This window comes from Alligator mississippiensis, chromosome 10 (assembly GCF_030867095.1).
Source record: "Alligator mississippiensis isolate rAllMis1 chromosome 10, rAllMis1, whole genome shotgun sequence".
Taxonomy (NCBI): domain Eukaryota; kingdom Metazoa; phylum Chordata; order Crocodylia; family Alligatoridae; genus Alligator; species Alligator mississippiensis.
This window is the reverse complement of record NC_081833.1, coordinates 73,644,247-73,666,460: the sequence shown is the minus strand read 5'-3', so window position 1 is coordinate 73,666,460 and position 22,214 is coordinate 73,644,247. Positions and strand designations below refer to the sequence as shown.

At 50.3% G+C, this 22,214-nt stretch overlaps 2 protein-coding genes across 3 annotated transcripts in view; both read left to right on the top strand.

The window, feature by feature from the left end:
* Positions 1-12: 12 nt before the first annotated feature.
* LOC102574712 (cytochrome c oxidase subunit 4 isoform 1, mitochondrial) lies at positions 13-6,062 on the top strand. 2 transcript variants are annotated; one of them, XM_019488246.2, is made up of 5 exons: positions 13-117; positions 1,730-1,809; positions 2,936-3,100; positions 4,613-4,744; positions 5,575-6,062. In XM_019488246.2, the coding sequence occupies exons 2-5, from the start codon at positions 1,731-1,733 to the stop codon at positions 5,709-5,711; spliced, it is 513 nt and encodes a 170-aa protein (XP_019343791.1). In that variant the 5' UTR covers positions 13-117; position 1,730; the 3' UTR covers positions 5,712-6,062. The 2 variants fall into 2 exon arrangements, with proteins under 2 accessions (XP_019343791.1, XP_019343790.1); XM_019488245.2 differs by having other exon boundaries at positions 31-134.
* Positions 6,063-8,519: 2,457 nt separating this feature from the next.
* Positions 8,520-22,214, top strand: part of LOC102557828 (dual specificity protein phosphatase 22-A-like) — a 35,899-nt gene continuing 22,204 nt past the window's right edge. Inside the window, exons 1-4 of the mRNA XM_019488252.2 lie at positions 8,520-8,733; positions 8,828-8,879; positions 16,409-16,442; positions 19,110-19,192. Coding sequence (XP_019343797.1) covers positions 8,859-8,879; positions 16,409-16,442; positions 19,110-19,192 — 138 coding nt within the window. The 5' untranslated portion in view covers positions 8,520-8,733; positions 8,828-8,858. The remainder of the gene's footprint in view (positions 8,734-8,827; positions 8,880-16,408; positions 16,443-19,109; positions 19,193-22,214) is intronic.

Sequence of the window (22,214 nt, the reverse complement as noted above, 5' to 3'; positions counted from 1 at the left end):
GGGACAAACACAGTCCGTTCTGCAGCGTGCGGCCCTACCCGCATCCCGGCGTGCTTTGCGTTTCCGCCGCGCCTGTGTCTCTTCCGTTCTCGACCGCAGGCCTGGAGGACAGGCCAGGTCGTTGGCAGCGGCGGGTGCGCGGGGTCGGGGCCGGGGCTGTTGCTAAAGGGAATGCGTTACGTGGTGTCGGGGGAGGAGGGGCTGTTGCTAAGGGCACGTTGCGAGGGGCGGTTGCCGAAGGAACACGTTGCACGGTGATGGGAGGGGGCTGTTCCTTCTTAAGGCGTTGTTGCTAAGGGAGCACAGTGCATGGTAACGGTGGGGAGGGGGCTGTTGCTAAGGGAACATGTTGCACGGGGAGGGGGCTGTTGCTAAGGGAACATGTTGCATGGTGGGGAGGGGGCTGTTGCTAAGGGACCACGCTGCATGAAGGGGGCTGTTGCTAAGGGCATGTTGCTAAGGGAACAGTTTCCGTGGTGATGGGAGGGGGCTGTTGCCAAGGGGATGCATTGCATGATGACATGGGGGGAGGCGCTGTTCCTAGGGGCCATTGCTAAGCAAATGGGTTGCATGATAATGGGAGGAGGGTAGGCGGCTGTTCCTAAGGGGTTGTTGCCAAGGGACCATGTTGCCTGGTGACGTGGGGGGCAGCAGGGGGCTGTTTCCAGGCATCACCTTGCGAAAAAGCTATTGCTACGGGGCTGTGTTGCAGGGCGATGTGGGGTAGGGGGCTGCTGCTAAGGGGCAGTTGCTATGGGGATGTGTTGTATGGTGATGGGTAGGGAGCTGTTGCTAAGGGAACGCATTGCATGGTGATGGGGGGGGGCCCCCAGTGCCTGCCCGCTTCCCCTTCCCCTGCAGCTTCCTGGTTCCCTGCAGCTGGGGGAGGGGACCCAGGCGCTGTGTTTAAAGGACAGGGCAGGGCAGGGCAGCTGGTATGGAGCAGAGCCCCTTCGTTGGGGTGGTTTTGCATCCAGCAGGATGAAAGGGGTGCGGTGACCAGCTCTATCTGTAAAATCCCTGCAAGGATATAATGGGTTCAGGCAGAGAATTGAGGCCTCCTCGGTCCTTCCAGCAGGCTGTGTCTGGCAGGTCAGGCGGGAGCGGAGGTGCTGTTGTGGCGTCACCAAGAGACGCTTGCTTTCTGGTCCCTGGTGCAGTCCCCTTGCAAGGTCAGGTGTTCCCTGCCAGGCCTTGAAGCGCGCACACAGTGTTTTTAGGCCTGATGTTACCTTTTCAGACGCCGCTACCTCCTTTCTACATTTTCTATAAATATAAGGTGCTTGTGAGAACTTGTGGCTGAGCTCAGGGTTAATCCACTGAAGCGCTGGCGACCCGCTTCCCTTGACAGCACCTCGGACTAGGCTCTGCGCAGGGGCCAGTGGAAAAGCCTGAATAAGGAGTCCAAGATTTTTGAAAAAGGATTGATTTGTTGCAGTGTTTTTCCTTACGCTTTCTCCACACTTTTTGTGGGTGCAGAAATTTTTTGGGGGGGCATATGCATACCCACCTCCTGGCCCACACACTGAGCGGCTGGAGTCTGGGAGTGGGAGGGGGGCAGCTGTTTGGGAGTGAGGGGCTGCGGGGCTGCAGGTCAAGAGCGAGGCCTTGAGTCCAAAAAGGTTGGGAATGCTGTTCTAATGCATAGGGTGTAGATTTCCTCCATTTATATGTATGAATCTGCCATCTTTGGCTGGTAACTATCTGCTTTTTTTTCCCTCTCCCATAGGATGTTGGCTTCTAGGGCATTTAGTTTAGTTGGCAAGCGAGCCATTTCTACATCCATCTGCATGAGAGGACATGGACAAGGTATGCTGTGTGCTTTTCCTGTTGCACAGAGATAGGAAAAGAGAAAACCTTCAGTTATTTCTATGTCCCCTTATCCTGAGCTTTAAATTTTGACAAATGCAAGCGCCTATCAAATCCAGGTTAATCACTGGTAGAAGTAAGGAGGAGTAGAAAGCTGGCTGACATGTTGTAACAAGACTTTGCTTAGAAAGAACATCCATTTTTTTTTTTTTTTAATGACTACTACATTGTTCAGTAAAATTGTGGTCTGCCCCTTTTCACATTTCTCAAGAGCAAAGCAACATAAAGCTTCCTTAAGACTTAAGTGCACACTGAAATTATAATTACTCTGAGCGTGCACCTTTATTTCCTTTTAATAGCAACTTCTATAGGGCCAAACGTGCTGCATTCAGTGCAGTTATTCTAGCAATACACTCTGTCAGGGATCAGGCCTTTTTTTGGGTGTGTGGCTAGCTGAAGAAATAACATGCTAACGTAGGTTGAACATTTGTGACTTTCTGTGTTTGAAGATGGAGGAATATTAGATGGATATCTAGCAAAAACTACCTGGAGGGGGTGGAAGCAAGACAACAGAAGCAGAACCGAGGAATGGTGAAACACAAGTGCCTGGGTGATTGAAAGCATGTTATTAATCTGTGCCATCACCAGTAGGTGGTGTCAGAGAACAGCATTAGCACTTCAGGGATCCTGGAATTGCAAGATCCAGAGAGAGGGGATTGGAAGAAATTGTAAAGGAAAACATAAATACTTAAAGGAAGATCTACTATTTGAAATGTCAGGGAGAATAGTACTTAGTGGGAGGTGTGCTAATTGAAGCTGGGACACCCTCTGCCAAACTTTGTATTTCAGAATGTTTTAAAATCCTTCTCTTCTTTGCTGTATGATTGATGCACATAAGGTAACCTGGATATAGAGCAAATGTAATCTTCTTGGTTACTGTTATTTCCCCCTCGTTGCTGTTGAAGATAACTTGTCTAGAAGCACACTTCCCTTAAGACTTCTTGACATCCGCTTTATTTGTGGGGAATCTTAATATTGTTGCTGATAGAACTTCAATTTTTTTGGCTCTAGTATGTCAAATAAAAATTCTGAGTTTCCCTTTCTTTCTTCCCACCCTTTATTGCAGCTGTTGTGGGCATGGAGGACGCCAGCCTCCCGTCTTATGTGGATCGTCGTAACATTCCCCTGCCTGATGCGCGATACACGAAGACTCTCTCTGTTGAGCAGAAGGCCCTGAAGGAAAAGGAAAAGGCATCATGGAACGCCTTGACCATTGATGAGAAAGTTGCACGTAGGTATTTCATTTTTGAAAGCCAATCGACCCTCCTGCTGCCAGTCTGATCTCTTACGCATTCACTGTTGATGGAAATGCTCCTGGGAAAGGACAAAGCATACAGTAAGGGTCTAAGGCTAATCCTGTAAATGGATTTTTGTGGGTTGAAAGTCTTGAGGCAGTGCAGAGATACTTGTGGGGGTTAATCGACTGAAGCCGATAGGAAAGAGTGCAGTATCAGCAGTTGGCTAAAGCACTAAACACCTGGACATCTTTGAGGTTTTAGAGCAGTTAGAAGTGCTGACTTAGAAGCAGAGACAAGGGTCATGCAAAGCAACTTTGAAACAGCCTCAAGCTGCTGAGTGCCTGGCTGTTTCAGCCAATAGCTTTTCTTAAGAGCCCTGTTTTCAGAGGTCTTTCTCTTAAGCTGGACTGGTGTGTAGGCCATATCCTGTGCTCATGAGCAGCAAGCATGGCTGGTTTACTCTGCCTTCCTTGGAAATATCTTGTGTGGTAGATCTTTAGATCTCCTGTCTTTCCCTCTTTCTACTTCACCCCTATTTTGCAGCCACCATCTGTGTCTAAGTCCTTCAGTTGGATGGTTCAGACAAAGCCCCTTACATCCTGTAGATGAAGTTGCTGGCTGAAGGAGGGGGAAACTGGAAAGTGAACCTAGGTTTCAAACTTGGCTTAACACTTTGCACCTTCTGACTCCTTATCTAACCCAGCTTTTCTGACATTGCATGGTGCTATGTTCTGTGGTGAGCCAACTGCCAGAAGTTCAAGAAGGTCTTGTACCTTGCTACTTTGAACAATGGCTGATCATATTAATTGCACAGAACTGTAATAAAGTAAGAAACTAACCTAAACATTGCCCTAAGTTTGGTTAAAGTGATGGGAGAGATGAAAGTCTGTTGGTGCAGGTATTAAGTGAGGGCTTTTCAGTACAGGATTGGCACAGAGAATGCTAGTGTCTTTATTAAAATGACTCTAGATGCATGTAGTTGGCCTGCAAGCCATGATGTTCTGTCTCTTCGAAGCATCTCTTAAATGCAAGAAACATTTGATCTGCCCCCGCCACCCCCAGTAACTTTAAAAAAAAGCTATGAGGCTTGACTCAGACCAGAACGGAAATAGCTTTCTTAAAAGCCTTAAGAAACTTAAAAGCGGGGATAAGACCCAGATACCCTGACTCGCTTAGCTGTAAAACCATTCCTGTTCAAACAAATCTGGTGGGTGAATCCGTCAGACTCTTTGCAAGACTTCCAGCAAAAGATCTTTCTTGCTAGTGCATTGGTTTCTCCATCTACAGAGTGGGCAGTGCAGTTCAACAGCATGTATTAACCTTTGTGAAATACCTTAGTCTTTCTGCATGAAAGATGCAGCTTAATTGCAAAGTTGTTATAACATCCTTGTGCTTTAGAACTGGCCTTACAAATCTCTCATCCCTGCAAAGGGGAGACCCATCTGAATGTCTGCAGTGTTTGCACCCTGGAGTATAAAGAGAACATCTTGAAACTTTCTTTTCAGTGTATCATATCAAATTCAATCAGACTTATGCTGAAATGAACAAGGGAACAAAGGAGTGGAAGACTGTAGTTGGTGCCACTGCCGCCTTCCTTGGCTTCTGCGGCTTGTTCCTCGTGTGGGAGAAAATGTACGGTAAGTAAATGGCTTGGAAGAATCACCTTACTACTTTTAAATCCTTCCCATCCCAAAGCTTCTGTGCACTTCAGACAAAAAATAAAATAAGAAAACTTGGAAACTGCCAAAACTCTAGTCTTGCATTACACTGCTGTACTGATAACTACTACTGTTTGTCGTCAAGTGATGATTCACAAAATCCTGAGCCTTTTTGAGCTTTACAGTTGCAGATAAATGACTTAATCAGTGGGGGACTACAACTGCAGAAAGATGTAATTTAGGAAACTGTCTTGCAGCCATCCCACTGCTCTACTTCTCTGCTGCAAAATTCAGGCAATTCTGTACAGTCTGACTTCATCCCTTCCTGCACATTTGGTTCTAACTGGAAAGAAATGAAGAACAGCAGATTCTCCCTAAGCCTGCTTGCTGTGTCAGGCTGCTCTCTGGTTCCTCTCGTGTTCAAAATCTCCAGGCTAGATAAGAAAGCGGCTCCTCTGCCCATCATGTGCACACTGCAGTCAAACTAGCTTTGTGCAGCAGTGAGTCATTAGGACTCCTAGCCATCATATGATCACCTGGTAACGGTGTAGGCTAGCAGGAGAAGGCTGGCTTTTTGTCCCTGATATTTTTGGTAAAATAGCTGTAACAGGAGGCTCAGAATCTGCAGGAAACAAGGTGAAAGCATTTCAGAATAGTTCTCAGGTGACCTATGCTGGGCGGGTATTTGAATATGTATTAGCAATAGGGCAGTTGCTCTGAGAATGGGGAAGAGCATATTCCATTCCCTAGTAACTTTTGTGCCTAACTCCCTTGTATCTCAAAACTCCAACTGATTTTTTGAATTGCAGTTTTTGCGCCTGTCCCTCACACCCTTTCTGAAGACTGGGTGGCCAAGCAGACCAAGAGAATGCTGGATATGAGAGTTAATCCCATTGAAGGCCTTTCTTCCAAGTGGGATTATGAGAAGAACGAATGGAAGAAATAAAATGACTCCCGGAACCACTGGACCTGTTCTGCTTGAATTTGCAATGATTCCATTACGTATCTGTGACCTCATTGCTTCTGTACTGGAACAAATCCTCCATTTCAATATACCTGCTAATAAACATCTGGTTTACTTGAAAGTTTTTTTTCATATTGATCTTAAGTGCTTTCATTGTTGGCTGTAATTTGCTAAAGGACAAAGTCCTTTCTAAACACTACCATGTTGTCATGACTTGATGTATGGATCAGCATTAGAGTTGGCAAAAGGGAACAAAGTGCTCATCTTTCCAGTTCATAGAGGGGGTCTTATTTCTTGGAGAGCAAGATTAAAGATGCAGTTTAAAAAGCTTCAGCATGTGAGCTCGCATTCATTTGTGCTGAGAGTTGGGGGGGTTTTGTGTGTTCTTGCAGTAGTGCAGTGCTCTGCTCATGTACTTCTGTCTGGCAGCAGGACTTCCAGCTTTCATTAGCAGTTCCTGTGCCAAGGTCATAGCAGAGGGATGCTGAAGTGTCTGGGAAGGTTTTTTTCCTTCAGATCCAATCAGAAATTTGTGCTGCTGCCTGGAGTACGCAGAGAAGCAGATCAGTTTCCATGACCCCTGTGTCTTCCTCTTTGGAACAATCTCATTCTTCTCAACATAGTTGCAAGAACCAATCTGGTTTGGATTCGGTGATATTTAAAGGGCAGGGTTGACAATTCACTTTTAACTCAGTTCACCTTCATTGCTTTCATGCTCCTATAGGGGAGGGGAACACTTCCCAGCACTGAGCCCCTTGCTCTGAGGAATGGCAGCAGCACTGCTCCTGTGGAAATACATAGCACTGCCTTGTGTTAGGAAAAAGTTCTGCACTTTTCTCTAGATCCAATTCCCATACTACAAAGAGACAGAGGAGCTTCATTTGGGGGCCTCACATTTAAGAGATGTAAAGACAAAGTACCTCCTTTGTGCAGCTGGAAATGCTTTCACAGTAAGGGGACTTGGTGCTATAGGAAACCCAAGGTAGATAATCCATGTCTCTTTAACATTGTGCTATACAATTAGGTCCTTCACTGCTGACACTGGCATGTGCCATGTGAAGCATCCCATTCCACTTCCTGAATGCTGGTCTGCATTTCTATGAGCAAATTGCTTAGTCTAAAAGGCTCAAAAGCAGCCTTTTGGCATAAGTTTTGCTGTGCTTCAGGAAAGCCTTGTCCTCTGAGTTTAAAGTTGGGCATCTACATTCAGGGACCACTTCTATAAATATGATTGTTTTAATTTCGGCCTCTTTCCCTGCATGCAGAAGTGAAGATAATGCTTCCCTTCCTCCCCTGTTTGCATGTGGATGGCATGAATGCAAGGGGGAGGGCGGCTGTGGAGACACTTGGGCATTAAATGTGAGCATGGAAAGGGGCTAGAGAGTATCTGCCTGAGCCATGGTCAAAGCTTCTTCAATACAGGGCCTGTTCAACATGCATAGTGGTTGGAGGAAGCCTGCCACAGGCAGTCCTACTGACTTCATGGGAGCGGTTCAAACATTTGTGCTCTTGAAAAATCTTCCCTTACCTAAAATGTGCTGTCTTGGGGGCAGTGTGTTAGAGGTGGCTGCAATGTAGTTGGTTCAACTGTATTAGTGGTAAAGATGACTTTTCTGCTGCCTTGGAAAGGAAGGTTGGTGATGAGTTTACCAGGGGGCTGCCCTTTGTGCGTTGCAGTGCCGGTTCGCTAAATGCAGGGAAGGCATTATGCTTAAAGTGTTGAAGGATTATTTCTCCCAGTCAAATTTGGGAAGCTAGAGCTGGGTGTCCTTCCCTCTCCCTCCCCCCACACTGCTTGACTGCTTCCTGAGAATTTGGTCCACTCAAGCAGATTTAGGCACAGAATCATAGACAGTTAGAGTTGGAAGGGACCTCAGGAGGTCACATCTAGTCCTACCCCCTGCTCAAAGCAAGACCAGCCCCAACTACACCATCCCAGCCAAGGCTTTGTCTAGTCGGGTGTGCAAAACCTCCAAGGATGGAGAGTGCACCACCTCTCTGGGTAACCTGTTCCAGTGTTTTACTACCTTCCTCATGAGAGTTTTTCCTAACTTTAGTGCTCCATCTCAGGCTGTAAGGTGGATATTTAACTTCAGGACTTTAACTGTGTTCACAGAGGAAAAGCAACGCAAGCAAATCAGCTGTCTTGACCATCACTTGAGGGCAATTACCCGTATCCATTTTATAAACTTAGATTTCAGGAACGGGGGAATCCAATCTTGTGCTGCTTCAGAGAAGAGCTTGTCTCATCCACTCTGCGGGGAGGGAGGGACAGATGCTGGAAGCCTTCCCTTATGCAAATATATGGTCCATTACTTGATGTTTCAGTGTGGGTCCAAATGAAGATGCTCTGTTACAATACGTGTGCCCGAATCCGATCTCATGCCTGTAAGTGTGAATCAAAATGCCACGTGATTTAATGAAGTGATTCTGCATTTCCATGAGTGCCAACCAGAGAATTTTGCCCTAATCTTGCTTTCAGCCCAGCACTGTCAGGAATAATATTGCTGATTTTAGCAGAATGGAAGGGAATTTGGACCAGGAAGGAAAATAATGGGAAACTTGACTCGTATGGAGGCTTCTGCTACTGGGAGAGCAGTGAAGGCAAATACCTGGAGCAAATCCTGAAAGGGGGAAGGGAAGATTCAAATATTTGGCAGAGGAAGGAGCCAGGCTGCAGCAGAGATGCTACCCGGCTGCACTGGGGAAGGTGTCCTGTTACTGTCTGACTGTGTTGGCTTGGGGCTTTTGATCACCTTCCTGCGAGCTCCAGGGATGAAGGAAGCCAGGTGGCACTGGGGAGTGACAGCGAGATGAGCGACTTAGCTGAGAAAGCTTGGCTGTGTGGGCAGGAGCCCCAGAGAGACAGGGAATCCGGAAGAGAAACCTGAGCCACGGCACGTCCTGAGAACCGTATTTCATCCTCTGCCCTGCAGCAGCTGCAGTCCTCCCCGGTCTCTCATCCCACGAAGAGGCTGAGCCCTGGGCAGAGCTGCTGCGGCTGGTAAGTGAGCTGAGTTTCCTGGGGCTCTGCAAACTCACCTGTGCAGCTTGGCAGGCGGTGGATCTCACGAGCCTGTTTTCTTTTTTCTCTGCAGGTACCCGAGCGAGAACCCACGTCGAGCTGTCATGGGGAGTGGAATGAGCAAGGTACCTGTCCAGCCCTACTCTTGCTGTTACAATCTAGGCAAAAAAACCCTTGTTTTGCTGCTGTCCAGCTTGTGAATCCTGCAGGCTTGCTGGGGGGGGAGAGGGGATAGGAGGGGATCTCTCAGCTGTGAGCTAAGAAGCCTTTTCCTTCTCTTCTCATTGTGATTCTTGCATGTGAGAGGCTTCAGGTGGTTCTCCTTGGGAAAAGCAAAGCAAAAAGTGAGCAGTGATTGTTGGCTTTAAACGTGGGTTGCATTGTGCGGAGACATCTCTATCTGGAGAATGAGAGAAACCCGCACCATTAGCCTCTTATGGGGGCAGCACTCACTCTTCTAGTCCCTTCCTGAATTCCAGGTCAGGGTTGTATTTTGGGGAGAACTTATTTCCTCCCCTATTTTTAACCGCTTTTTTCATTTCTTTTGGATCTAACGGGGGCTGAAAATCATTAAGGGGCGAAGCAAGATTTCAGTGATGTGTTTGCACTTGAGGGCAAGCAGTGGGAGGATCGATTACTGTTTGTGTCCTTAAAAAACAGAGAGGCATGAGTTGTCCAATTTAAAATTAGCTTCTGGATCCAAAACAGAGATCAAGACGGGCTCTGGCTGTCACTGGACACCGGATCAGTACGGGCGCTGCCTTGCATTACTGTCGTGGAGCAAGATGAGGGTTGCACAAATAGGATGCCTGGCTTCCCTGTATAGCAGGCTGTTTTATGATGAATGTAGAGTCCTAGAAAAATAGGAGTAGAAGGGATCCCAGACAGGATCACTCCCTCTCTAAAACACCCCAGAAAAATGCATTGAATCTATGCTTTAAAACTCCCACATATGGAGATCCTATGACCTCCAGGGAACCTGTCCTGAAGTATAACCACCTTCATTGTTAGCTGATCTAAATCTCCTCCACTGCATTATATTTGGCCCCTTTACTTCTAGTTCTGTCCCCTGCAAACATGAGGAAAATGTGACTGCCATCCTCTTGGTTATAATCTTCTGCAAAGACAGTCTCAACATGCTGCTGTGACTGGCCCCATTGCTATTGAGAAAAAGCCCTGCCAAGGCCCACATGCAGAATTGGGTTTGATATCTTGTGGTCCCAAATCCAAATCTGGCATTTGGAAACTTGGTCGCAGCTCGGAGCTGAATGTTGTAGCTTTTCAGGCCTGGTTTGGTTTTAGGGAACTTGCTGTGATGGCTAGCCCAGTACTGGCCTGACCATGCTCATTTTGTTCTCAGATCAGTGCGTTATCTGTAGGTCCCTGATGCTGCAATACAGTTTATTCAGCATCATTCAGATTTCCAAATGGGTTATTTTCAAGGCTATCGGTAAGAGCCGCTTCAGTACTCAAAGTCAGGAACTCCCAGCAGTCATCATACTTAAAGGACCTGCACTTCTACACCTTGTACACCTATTTTGAGGGGCATGTTTCATTGCTAGTTCTTGTGGCGTTAGCTCCTTCAAGTTCAAAGTGGGGTTAAATACTAGTAGCTTACCCTTCCTCTCTCTCTAGTGCAATTTTTCTGTTCTAGCATACGTAGTGCCCTTATACATTGCTGACTCAGTTTGCTATACATAATAGTTGTGCTCTGAGGCTCTTTGATTTGGACATAGCTATTTTTAGAACAACTTCTGTAACCCTAAGTGAAATGCTGTCTTGTGTGAGAAGAGAGGACAGGCGGCAGAAAAGGGGGTGGGCAACGAGAACAACCCCGTGGCATGGCAAAGATCCAGACATGGCAACGTCTCCTATCTCGAGTACTGGATTTTGCAGCAGTGGGTAAGCCATGGGGTGTAACACAGAAAAGCGTGCCCACAGCCCCAGGAGAGGACAGCTGAACTGGCAGGATGACTTGCACCTCAGCAGCCCCAGGACGAGATCACTGCTTCTGTGGAGGACAGAAAATAAGTTCATGGACATGCCAGTGGCATGCGGTTTCCTAACCCTCCCATTTTAGCACCTCAGCTTGCAAGTAAGCGATCGGGGATGGTTAGAAGTCATTTGTAGCAGCAGCAGGAGTAGATTTTTAAATTATTTAAGCAGATCGACAGCTTTTAAACATTTATAGGCCGGGGAGCCAGTGTGCAGGGTTTGGCAGGTTGCTTTCTTGGTAAGGTTACCAAGGTTGGTGTGATGCACACGTTACCTCTGCTGACAAGCAGTGTCAGCGCGGGGTAAGGTGGCACTGCCAGCGTGTGCACTAGAAGTCTTATGATAGGGGTGCCAGGAAACTTGCCGTATAGGTTAGGATGGTAACAAACCCACATCCCCTTAGGGAATGTGATGGCCAGCATTGTGTTACCTGTCATAGGGACAGCACTTTGGCAGCGTGGGTAGATCATGCCACCGCCAGGTGAGCTCTCGGAGAATCTGTCCATGTTTAGCGGTATGGGGTCTCTGACACGTTGTTGCACAGTTCTGAATCCATTCGGTGAATGCCAGTGGTGCACGTGCATCTCATAGCATCTACTACTAGGACTCATTGAAAATTGGCAAGGCAAAGCATGAAAAATCCAAGCAAAACGGCCAAAATCTTGCAATGTTGCTTCATGGAGCCGCTGTATTGCACTTCTGAGGACTTCACAGAGCCCGCCTCCTTGCCCCTTGGAAAACCCCATTTCTGTACTGAAGCCCTCCCTTGAGCCACTCAGCTGGGCTTGCCGATAAGCGCTCAGAGCTCCCTGCACCTGTTCCTACCGCCCAGGAAAGCCTAGGCCAAGTCTGGCGGAAATGGAAAAGGCAGTCACATCTATAACTTGCAGGGCACGCGAGGTGTCTGAGGAGGGGCTGGCTGCCAGTGGCTGAGTGAATATGCTTCTACACAGACCGGGAATTGGGGAGCCAGCTGCCAAGTCAGTGTTAAGGGATGGGCCTCCAAAGCCAGGCAGTGGACTTAAAACAGGAGGTTATCATCGTCATCGTTCATTATAATGCTAGTAGGAATAAGAGCAGGGCTTGGTTTGCCTTCTGGGTTCTGAGCCTCGGATGTGCACTTGCTAGACAAGCCTTTCTCTGCCGTCGTGAGAGGTAGAGACTCACTGATTTCAAAAGACAGCTGAGAGGCTCATACAGTGCCCTCGTTGCAGCTGCTGGGGTGTGTAGGGAAGCACTAACATGCACAAAATTGGTGCTAAAGGCATGGGATGTGGGAGCACGGCAACCTCCCATGAATGCTGGGGTTTCCCCAGTGGGTTATGCTTCTGGGCTGAGCATTGGTGAAGCCCTTTGCTAGTTGTACCCATTTGCCCATAACTGAATGAAGAGCATTGCAGAGGCTGAAAGAGTAAAGCCCTGTGGCCAATGAGTTTGCCCCAGGTATTTTAAATAGAAAAATTCCTCCCTGAGTCTCCTGAGGAGGAGCATGGTCTCGCCCCAGCCCCCACAGACACTCCCAGCTCTGGGTGAGATCACGGTGCTTTCAGCACCGCCCTGGGTCTGTATTTAGAGATTTCCTCTGCTGACCCCCAGCCCCTTCTGCTAGCTTGTGGGATGCTCCAGAGATCAAAAGACACCTGCATCCTTTGAAACTAGGTCCCTCACTTTCCACAAGACAATGCAACAATCCCAGTCAGGGGCTTTGGACAACCCGTTAGATGTGCACCGGTCTGTCCAAACCAAGCCAGCAATACAAAGCAGCCTGTCTCACTAGCTTGGCAAAGGCATGCTGGTTTCTGCAGCCAATAGCACACACCAGAGTGATGTGGCCAGCATCACATCCTCTTGTCTTTGCCTCCCTGGCTTGATGAGCAGGTGCCCTCTCACAGCTAGGTCACAGCCTTTGGCAGGAGTCCGAAGTCAGGCTTGAACTCACAGCCCTGGAGCTGCAGCCAGGCATCCTCGTGGTTGCATTCCAGCATCCTGCAGCAGCACTTCAAAGACAAAGCATAAGGTGCTGGAGAGGAAATATGAAGGAGTTGGAGGGAGATGAGATGGCCTGCTCCACGCACACCCTGATGGGACTGTTGCCTTCTTCATTGACTTAATAGACTGGCACGCTCCTGGCCTGCTGATTGATGGCCTTGTCTAGGCTGGCACTGAGCCTAATGAGCCGAGGGAGGGTGGCACAGGGCCTCCGTGAGGAACACGGTGGCTTTGTACACACACGCGCACGTCGTGCTTGGCAGCAGAGCTCTCCCAACGCAGCCGTGAGCTTTGTCAGACATTACTCACAGCCGCCGCGAGAGCCCCAGAGAAACGCCGTGAGCCATGCAGCAGATGGTCGGGGGCTCGGAGAGCCTGGGGAGGTGCACGGCAGAGCGCTGGGCACAGCTGGGCAGCACAGAGGGTGTTTTTCCTGCATCCGGGGTGATGCATGGTGGCGCAGACACGAAGCAGGGCCCTGGGGACGTTCGCTGCTTTGTAATCCCAGGGAAAGGTATGGACGTGCATCCGCTCTAAGCCCCCCAGCTGCTCCCCCAGCTTCTCCAGCCCTCGCAGATGCTCTCCTGCTGGAGGGGGGCTTCCACTTGCTGCAGCTTTGGGTTCAGTTGCTGGGGTGCAGTGCTACCTGCCCCCTCTTCATCTTATGGTGGGCTCAGTCAGATGCCAATGAGCGATGCCTTTCAGGTTGGCCTCTGTCAGATGTGCCTTGGAGGCACAGAGCCATTCTGGTCCTGCATCGTGTGAAGAGGATGCTTTAGGAAGGGGCTTTTCCACCTGCTCTGTGCAGCAGGAATCCCTCACCTCTTATGGCAGAAATCAGCTGCTTTCACCTTCTCTTCCACCATGGATTTCTGCCTCTGGACTCCCTACTCCTCCTGTCCTGCCCAACCTTCATCATCATCATCATCATCATCATCATCAGATATGCCAGTATAGATGACTCACTGGCTGTCTGATCTTGCTTTGTCTGATCTAGGGGGCATGGGGCTGGAGTTGTGGGCTAGACCCTTTCCATCTGAGCACATCTGGATTGAGATGGGGGCAGAAAGGGCTTTGCGGTCCCCCCATGTCCCTAAGCACACGGGGTTTCATGGCTGTGCCAGGCTGCCATGGCCTCCAAGAGGCTGGGAATCACTGGCAAACAGTGATGCTTTGATCCTGTTTTCTTCTTCCCGGCTTAGCCAATGCTAGGAGTCAGCTCTCTGAGGTCAGAGCCACCTGGGAATGAGGAAAATACCCCCAGCAACCTTCCTCTCACCTTTGCAAAGTGCCCTCAAAGATTATTGCGCTATATAAATATTCATGGCTACCCCCTCCCCTCCTGGTGACCAGCAGCAGAGGGCTGGGGACGAGACCTGTTTGCTCAGAAACGCTGGCGGACGTGTCCTGAGCAGAAACAGTCCGCGCCTCTGCCATCTATTTCCAGCTCCTCCATCCTCCGAGCCAACCTCTCAAACTGTTTGGAAGAGGAGGTTGCCATAGAAATGCAAAACAAAGTCCCCAGTGTCTCCGGGCACAGCCCTTGCTCATCATTCACAGTCAAACCTCCTCTATTAAAAGTTCTCGGTGGGAGCTGTTTGTGTTTTTGTTACCAGGCAACTCAATGTGCCCTGGGCTTTGCCAACATGTTGGGCAAGCTAGTTTGGCACCTGAGTCACATTCCCCGATGGTGTCACCTGCCGGTCAGATAAGCTTTGATGCCTCTTCTTATGGCATCGTGGCAGGATGGGTAACATGCAGGATCTTAGGGGACTGGAGTGCCCGCGGCACAGGCAATGCGGTGGTGGGGGCCTTTTGTGTCTGCTGCCAGTCACTGGGTTGCTAATGACTGAGATAATACGCTTAGGTATGAGGATAAGCTCATGCATCTCGGATTTAATTTGTCTATAAGGCACAAATCTACACTGCCTTCCAAAGACTAAGACTAAAAACAGATATCTTGGTTTCTGTCCCATTGTACAAGCCCATTGTCCCCCTTTGGACCTGTGAAGCATCCAAGATAACACGTCTCCTTGGAACAATCTTGGCTAACAGGAGTTCAAGCTGTGTGTGTAAATCATTATCCCCTGCCTGTTCAGATGCAGTTCAAAGCCTGGGACCATCAGACCCAGGATAAACCCCCCATCTGTTGTCACCCTGAGAGGTATTCCCATGGGTCAGCTATGTGAAGGGAGATGAGGGTCTCAGTCCCAAGTCCAACCGCCACTGTAAAGCCACTTTGTCAGCGGGGCACTGCTTGACGGGAGGAAGACTGAGCCCCTGAATTGCACCCTTTGCATGAAGGCTGAGGAACCCAGCCCTGGCCCTGCAGCCACCTGCACTGCGCAATCAGCAGTGCCTCCAGCCCCGCGCCCTTTGTCCGTGGGTTAGCAAATCCCCTGCATTTCTGTGCTTTTGCTTTATATTCGACCCATGGTGCTTGCAGCCAGAGGTCCTGATCCCATGAACGCTTGCAGCATGTACGTAGGTTTAAGCTTGTGAGTGGTCCCATGGGGTGCATGCAGGGGACCGATTGCACATTATGCCATTCATGCATATGTTATGTCAGAAGTGTTAAGTGCATCCTTTGGGATATACCATCATCCTCACGGTGGTTTCCCCACGGGCAGGGGATGACCACTTTCTGGCATGGGGTAGTACCCGCGGAGGTAATATATAGTGATGAACTCTCCTATGTTCATTGCCCGTGGGAAGATCTTGGCTTTACACCCACTTTATGGAAATGGCTAGTTTGCTCCTGCGGCCTTATGGTTGAGGGTGAGCAAAACCCGGGGGCATCCGAACCTCAAGCCTCTGGGCTTGGGCCTGCACATAGGATGCCTGCCAAAGGGTTTGGAAACATTTGAAGCCCCAGGTGGGGGTGAAGGATGTTTGCCGGTAGCAGGGCCACATATGGTTCTTGAATGACTCATGGATTTGGAATTGATTTGGATGATTTGGCTTGGAACATGAAAAATTTTACTTAAAAAAAAGTGTTAAGTGCATACTTTGGCTTGCAGAGCAGGGCATAAGTGAACAGGCAGACTGAGCTGAGAAAGGAGAGGATGGAAGAAGAGGGGGTCATAGGAAACTCCAGCTGGAAGGGGCCTCGTGAGTCAAGGCAGAATCAGCTCTGGTTTTGCCCTCCTCCTCAGGCCCAGTGAGTCCCAGATCCACAGGGTCTGCTCCCACGGTGGCTCCCTTACTTTTGGGACTAGCTAGCAGACTGTGTAGTGTCAGCCCTTGCTATTTTGTGCAGGCTCAGCATCCCTTTATTACCCAGCTTTCCATTGAAAACATTATAAAAGGTGCACAGGGGTTGGTGCAAGCTGTGGGCAAAGTATTACAGCCTCTCCTACCCTGCTGCAGCCCCAGGTTCAGGGTAGAGAAACTTTTGTATTGTACAGCCCCCAGCGCCCCCCGGACTCCACGGTAATGGTAACAAGACTGTCGTGCTTTATATCACACGTGTTCTTGCTGCATCACGGCCTGTCCTCAGTGCAAACACAGCCCTGTCATCTGCTGCATCTGATGCCCTATCATTGGCACCTGATACCCTCCAAGCAGGTCCCCGCAGCTCTTCCCATTGCCCCGGTTCGTTGCAGGGCTGCAGTTCTCCCTGCCCGAGCTGCAGAACTCCTTCTGAAGTGTCTCTTTCTTTGTCTCCCAGGTGGTTAAAGGTCTCTACCTTGGGAACATCCGGGGTAAGTGTCTTTTGCCAACTGCTTGCTGTTTCCCGGGCACATTTCCTATCACCGGTGTTGTCCAGGATGTCAAGCACAGCACAGTTCCTGCTGCCAGCAGTGAAGAGAGGGCAAAGGCCTGATCCTGGCAGGTGCAAAGTACCTCCCAGAGGATGTGAACTTGCTCAAACAACCATTGACTTCACTGTGAGTTGAGGTCTCAGCACCTCCAGGCTAGGGACCCGGGTTCTTTCTCATCTGTGTTTGGCCCTGAAATCCCAGCCCGGCGGAGCCTGCCGTGACATTGCGCTCGGTCTCGGATCTTCAGCAGCGTGATGTTTGCTTCTGGGGTCGAGGGTCCTGACCTAAGCAAACCCTCCCTGCAGGCTCCAGCTCCTTGCATGCGTGCTGCATATGCAGTCCAGTTTCTAGCAGCCTGGCGGGAGACTCGGTGCTGATATTTGCATGTCATTACCCCCGTGCCCTTCTGCACCAGAGAGCTCACCTGGTGATATAAATGAGGGACATATCCCAGAGCAGGCTGTCTCGAGGGAAGCCTTCTTTGGTACATTTTTCCAGACTGGGCTATAACACTCCAAGGACTCATTTATAAGGTCTTACAGTGCCTTTTCCTCCTCCCTAGGCTTCCTTCAGACCCACCTTAGCTGCGAAGCCTCTGTGAAATCAGCCTGTTAAATGGCTTCGCAGGCAGGCTGGGATATAATTGCCAAGAGATGAGACCCCCAAGTCTCCCTCTAGAACAACTCTTGCATCTCTCTGGTGCTGCTCCTAACTCCTGGCCTCAGTTTCTTGTCTTAGACTATGACTCTACAGGTCAGGCTTCTTGCATGATATGATTCTGCCTCTGACCAGGGCTTCTGCATGCAGCTGCAGTGTATCTACTCAATACCGCTCCTGGTCCCGTTGCTAGCTACCCTGCGGCACGCATGTCATAAGTGGCACAGGAAGCCTCCTGGAATGGCTTGTGGCAGACTGGGGAGGGAGCAGAAAGCAGAGCAGCAAATTGGCCAGGGCAAGGGGATCAGAGTAACACCTGGGGAGGGTGTGGGGCTTAAACTGTGGCACACCTGCCCTCTCCCTTTCCCACTGGCCTGGAGCATCGTAGTGAGTGCTGCAGATGCTGTGCAAGTCTAGGGCAGCAGAAAGGGGCCAGGAGCTTGAGCACCAGCTGGAGACTTGGGGACCGTGCAACCGACCCCTTGTGTAACCTTGGGGAAATCACTTAGCCTCTCTGTGCTCATCAGGAAATCAGGATCACAGTACCGCCCAGCCTAGGAGGGTTATGATAATGGTGAGGGGTGGCCCAGACATTATATTACCAGGGAGCAGGCAGAGAGGTTGCAGGCTAACGGCTGTGTCTTTAGCTCGCTAGCTCCAATGCCAATGGAAAAAGTTGGCCTTGTTATTCAAAGGATCTAATTTCTACCTGGCCAGGAATCCTGGTGCAAAAAGAGACTCTCTTTAAAGGTCAGGGAAAGGCTGGATGGATGTCCCATGAAGAAACGTTCCTCGTGATTATAAACTATTTCTCACCCCAGCCCTCATTTAAAAGTGGGTCAGACAGCTCTTCCGTGACCAGGAAACAGGTCAGGTCCCAGGGCTAATTTAGGCCGGGCGGTGACACTGCAAGGGAAGTGGTGGAGAGAGCAAGGCTGTGGGCTGGTGTGTCTGGGGAGCCTTCCCACCTAGAGACAGCAGAAGCACGAACAGCCTCTGTGTGTTTGCACCCCAGCAGGATAAGGGGGTAGTCTGGCACTACATCTAACACCATCTGCTACAGGTCTCACATAGTCCCCACACTGCTAATAGGGATCGTCCTTTAGGACAGGGGCAAGCCTATCCTTTTGGAGAGGGAAGAAGCTGCCTCCCGTGGTGCTGCGAGGTCCTGAACGAGCACCAAGGTGCAGCTGCCTACAGGCCTTTTAATTCTGCATGCCCCCGGTGGGCGTTAATGCACTAATCCTCACATCCCTCCAGCGACAGGGCTTGGCTTCGGGACGTCCCGTGCAATGGCTCAGTTTCAGACCCTTACTCTTTGCTTTCCAGCCCAGCTAAAAGCTTCACGGTGATGCAGCAGAGGCTCTGCCATGAGTTACCACTGCCCCGAGGCAGATGGGCTGCTCATATGATTGACCCCCATCTTCACAAGGGGGGAAACTGAGGCACAGAGCATCTGAGCAGCTTGCTCAGGCTCACCGAGGGAGCCGGCATCAAGGCCGCTGGTACTGGATTTCTGGCTGTGGGGACCTTTCTGTGCAGAGCTGTACCCCACATGGAAATCCTCGTGATCCACCCTGAGAGCTATCAGAGCCTGTCAGTTTTCATTTTTGTCCAAATTATTCTTGAGGAAAAGTCAAACATTTCTTCTCTAAATGCCAAGAACATGGCATTTTTAGGAGGAGGGGAAAAAAAACCCCTTTCCATTTCCCAATGATTTCTTGTTCCTAGTAACATCAGAGCCATTAGCACCAGGAAAGACCTATTGGATTATTGATTTCATTATCGTGCTCCGGAGACCGATCGGATAGTAAATGGGTGCTATGTGGGATGGTAGCCAGAAGACCGCTGCGTATTTTCAATGCAGCAGAGAAAGTGCTACCCCTTAGAGCTGCGTGAGGCTGATTTTAAAAGAGAGGACGGGCACTTATGAGAATTTTGTATCTGCAGATTCTGAGGACAAAGAAAATTTGGCAAGGAACGGGGTCACCCACATCCTGTCTGTGCATAACAACGCCAAGCCTGTGCTGGAGGTGAGTGTGTTAGGGGCACGGGGATGGGGAGGGGAGGGGGCTTGTGTACCTCTGCTCACAAGTGCTTTTGAGATCCCTGGCCCATGCACGGTCAGGGTCACTAGAGGGCACTGCAGCCCCGTGCAAAGTCACCAGGATTGTTGCAGGCGAGGAAAGGGGCACACGCATGGGCGCAGAAGCTGTACCCACGTGGAGGCAATTAGCGTGCACTTGCAGATAGTTTTTGCTGCATGCACGTGCCCTCTTGCACCCAGGCCCTTTCTCAGCCTCAGGCTTCTGTTCCTGCCACACGCTCTGTTCAGTCGGATCGGCTGGGGCTGCAACCCCTCAGCGTATTGGTGCCTCTCTGGGCACCGGAGTCAGATTCAAATTGGTGCCTCTCTCACTGGGACTCACTGAGGTGGGAGCTGCCATGAGGATTCCCACAGGCGCCTTTGGAGCTGCCTGGGTGAACCATTATGCCCTGGCCAGATGACCTCTAGGCCCAAAGCAAGGACCTCCAGCTGGGTCTGGATGGGGACATCTCCCTAGGAAGAAATAGCTCCTGCCCCTGTCCTCCGCTGAACCTAGTGCTCCATTTCCCAGGTAGGTATAACAGGTCCCCAACCCCATCTCCACAGCCCAGGGAACACCATGCACCCGCTCCTCTGTAAACACATCCTCCCCCCAAACTCGTGAGGTTTCCTGAAGAACGGGCCAAGGCGTCCTGCTTTGCACCTCAGCCTAGATTGCAGCCAGCCCGTGATCCTGTTAGCTCTGCTCTAAGCCTCTTCCTTGCAGCCATGCAGCAGCTGGATGCTGCCCCATTCAATGGGACTTTGGTGGGAACGAGTCAGCAGCATGGATGCAAGGACCCCATGTCTGGGGCCCTTTACTTTATTGAGAGACAAGGTACTTTTTGTTGACTGATGGACCGTGCTGTAATGCAACACAGCCTGTGCCATTTGCATTGCTTCCCACTGTCCTGGCATCTGCTAGAAGGATAAAAACCTTGCTGCTGCTTCAATTAGAGGAGTTTCCCTTTGGGTCACAAGGAGGAGGCTTGTGGTTCTACAGGGACAAGGGTTTTGGTCCCCCCGGATATGAGGGTGCTGCCTTTGGCTGCTTGCAGCTCCTGGGTTTGGAGCAGCACCTCTACCGGGGGTTGTTCCTCCTCCAAGGAGCATACGCAGCGCCATACTGGGTCAGGCCCGTGGTCCATCTAGTGCAGTAGGCAGTCCCTGACAGTGGCAGAAGGGGATGCTATAGAGGGAGAGCACTGAATTGGATATCTCTAGAGATCCATTTCCGATTCAATATCCTCCCTGGCATCATAGAAATTGTAGGGGAGGGCTGGAAGAGACCTCTGCAAGTCATCTAGTCCAACCCCCGTGTAGTCCATCCACTATTCTACATTTAGAAATGCCAGAGGAAACCTCTCCTACCATCCTGTTCAATAGCCATTAATAGATCTATCACCCATCCGTTTATCCAGTCCCTTGGTGAACCTGGCTCTGCTCTCTGCCTCCATCACCTCCTGTGGCCATGAGTACCACAAGTTAAATACACATTGCATTAAAAACTCAGTGCCTATGCTCCTCTTTACACACTCGGAGGGTTGTCATGGGCCAGGAAAGCTGGAGGAACAGCTGGCTGCTGGAGAGGTTTTATTTTTACCCAGCTGCTGTGCAGGTCGGCGGGGCCGGGGACACATTGCAATGGGATGCAGTTCTCAGGGGAGTCGTACAAATGCCGTCCGTGCACAGAGGGACTGGGAAAGGGTCTGTTTCCTGCTCCAGTGTCTGGGGCAAGTTGTCTTGTTTTCTTTGAGAGAGGGAGAAACCATCTCTCAGAGGAGCCTGAGCTGCAAACCCTGACTTCAGCACTCCCTTTGGGCATGCAGGCAGCTCAGCGGTGCTACGAGCATTGCTGGCTGGGGCTGGAAAGGAGGTGCTGAGAGCTCCTGGGGTTCTCCAAAGACCTCTGAGAGCCACAGGTCTTACTTGTCTTTCTCTGGGTGCATGCACATATCTGAAGCTGCATGTACACATGGCATGACTGCTATCTGTAGCATTTCCCTCTTCTCCTGGGATTTAACTCTGTCCCAGCACTGGCTTTTGGACTAAATCTCAGGACACATACAGAGACCGGTCTCTCTGCCTCCTCCTGACCCAGGGCTCTGCAAGGAGGCTCCTGCCATAAGAAGGGCGGAACAGCATGGCAGAAAATAGTGGGCGAGAGAGGGGGAAAAATGACCAGAGAGAAATTGAGACCCAATATAAGGTGCTGGGCTTTCCCAGTTGTTCCTGCGAGCATGGTCCTTCCCCACTATGGTCAGGACAGCAAGCATGTGTGTTTTAGGGCAGATAACCTGCCAGGTGTGTTGGGCCTGGCTAGAGAAATTCATGTCTCTCCTGTGCATCTCTGTGTCAGCAGCACCCAGGCCCCCTGCTATCGCCCTTCAACCCCTCCATGCTTATTCCTCTTGCCGATTATTATGAGCAGAGTCTCATCCTAAAGGCTACGACCAAACCAGGCTCCCCGTACACTAGGCATTGAGCTCAATGAGAGGCAAACCTTATTCTGAAGAACTTGTGGGCTAACCAGCTGGGGCAAGTCCAGGCAAAGTGACTTGCCCAGGGACACCCAGCAGATCAGTGGCAGAGTCAGGAAGAGGCCCTCCCCCGCCAACAAGGGCCAGGCTGCGTGTTACTCCCTGGGCCTATCTGCTGAGCCAGGAAACAGCCTCAAACCCTATCCCTGTGTGAACACCCCTGCCTGGGAATACCAAGGCCTGTCCTCTCTCCTTCCCCCAAGAGAACCGCAAATAGAAATAACAGCTGGAGCATTTTCCTCGTTAAGGGCCATTGGGTAATTTGCAGGGGGGAAAGGAATCAGAAACGGCTCCTGGCGCCAGGAGAGCAGCAGCTGCCGGGTGCAGGAGCAGGGCCACAGCAGACGATGGTGAACCACAGCCAGATCTTACAACACACGCGTGCTCGCGGCGCTGCCGGCAAAGGGGGAACCGGAAAGGGAGCTGGGC

Coding starts and splice junctions, on each gene's coding strand:
- LOC102574712 (XM_019488246.2), top strand. CDS start 1,731: ATGTTGGCTTCTAGGGCATTTAGTTTAGTTGGCAAGCGAGCCATTTCT. Junction 1,810..2,935: donor CATGAGAGGACATGGACAAG/GTATGCTGTGTG, acceptor CCTTTATTGCAG/CTGTTGTGGGCATGGAGGAC. Junction 4,745..5,574: donor CGTGTGGGAGAAAATGTACG/GTAAGTAAATGG, acceptor TTTGAATTGCAG/TTTTTGCGCCTGTCCCTCAC.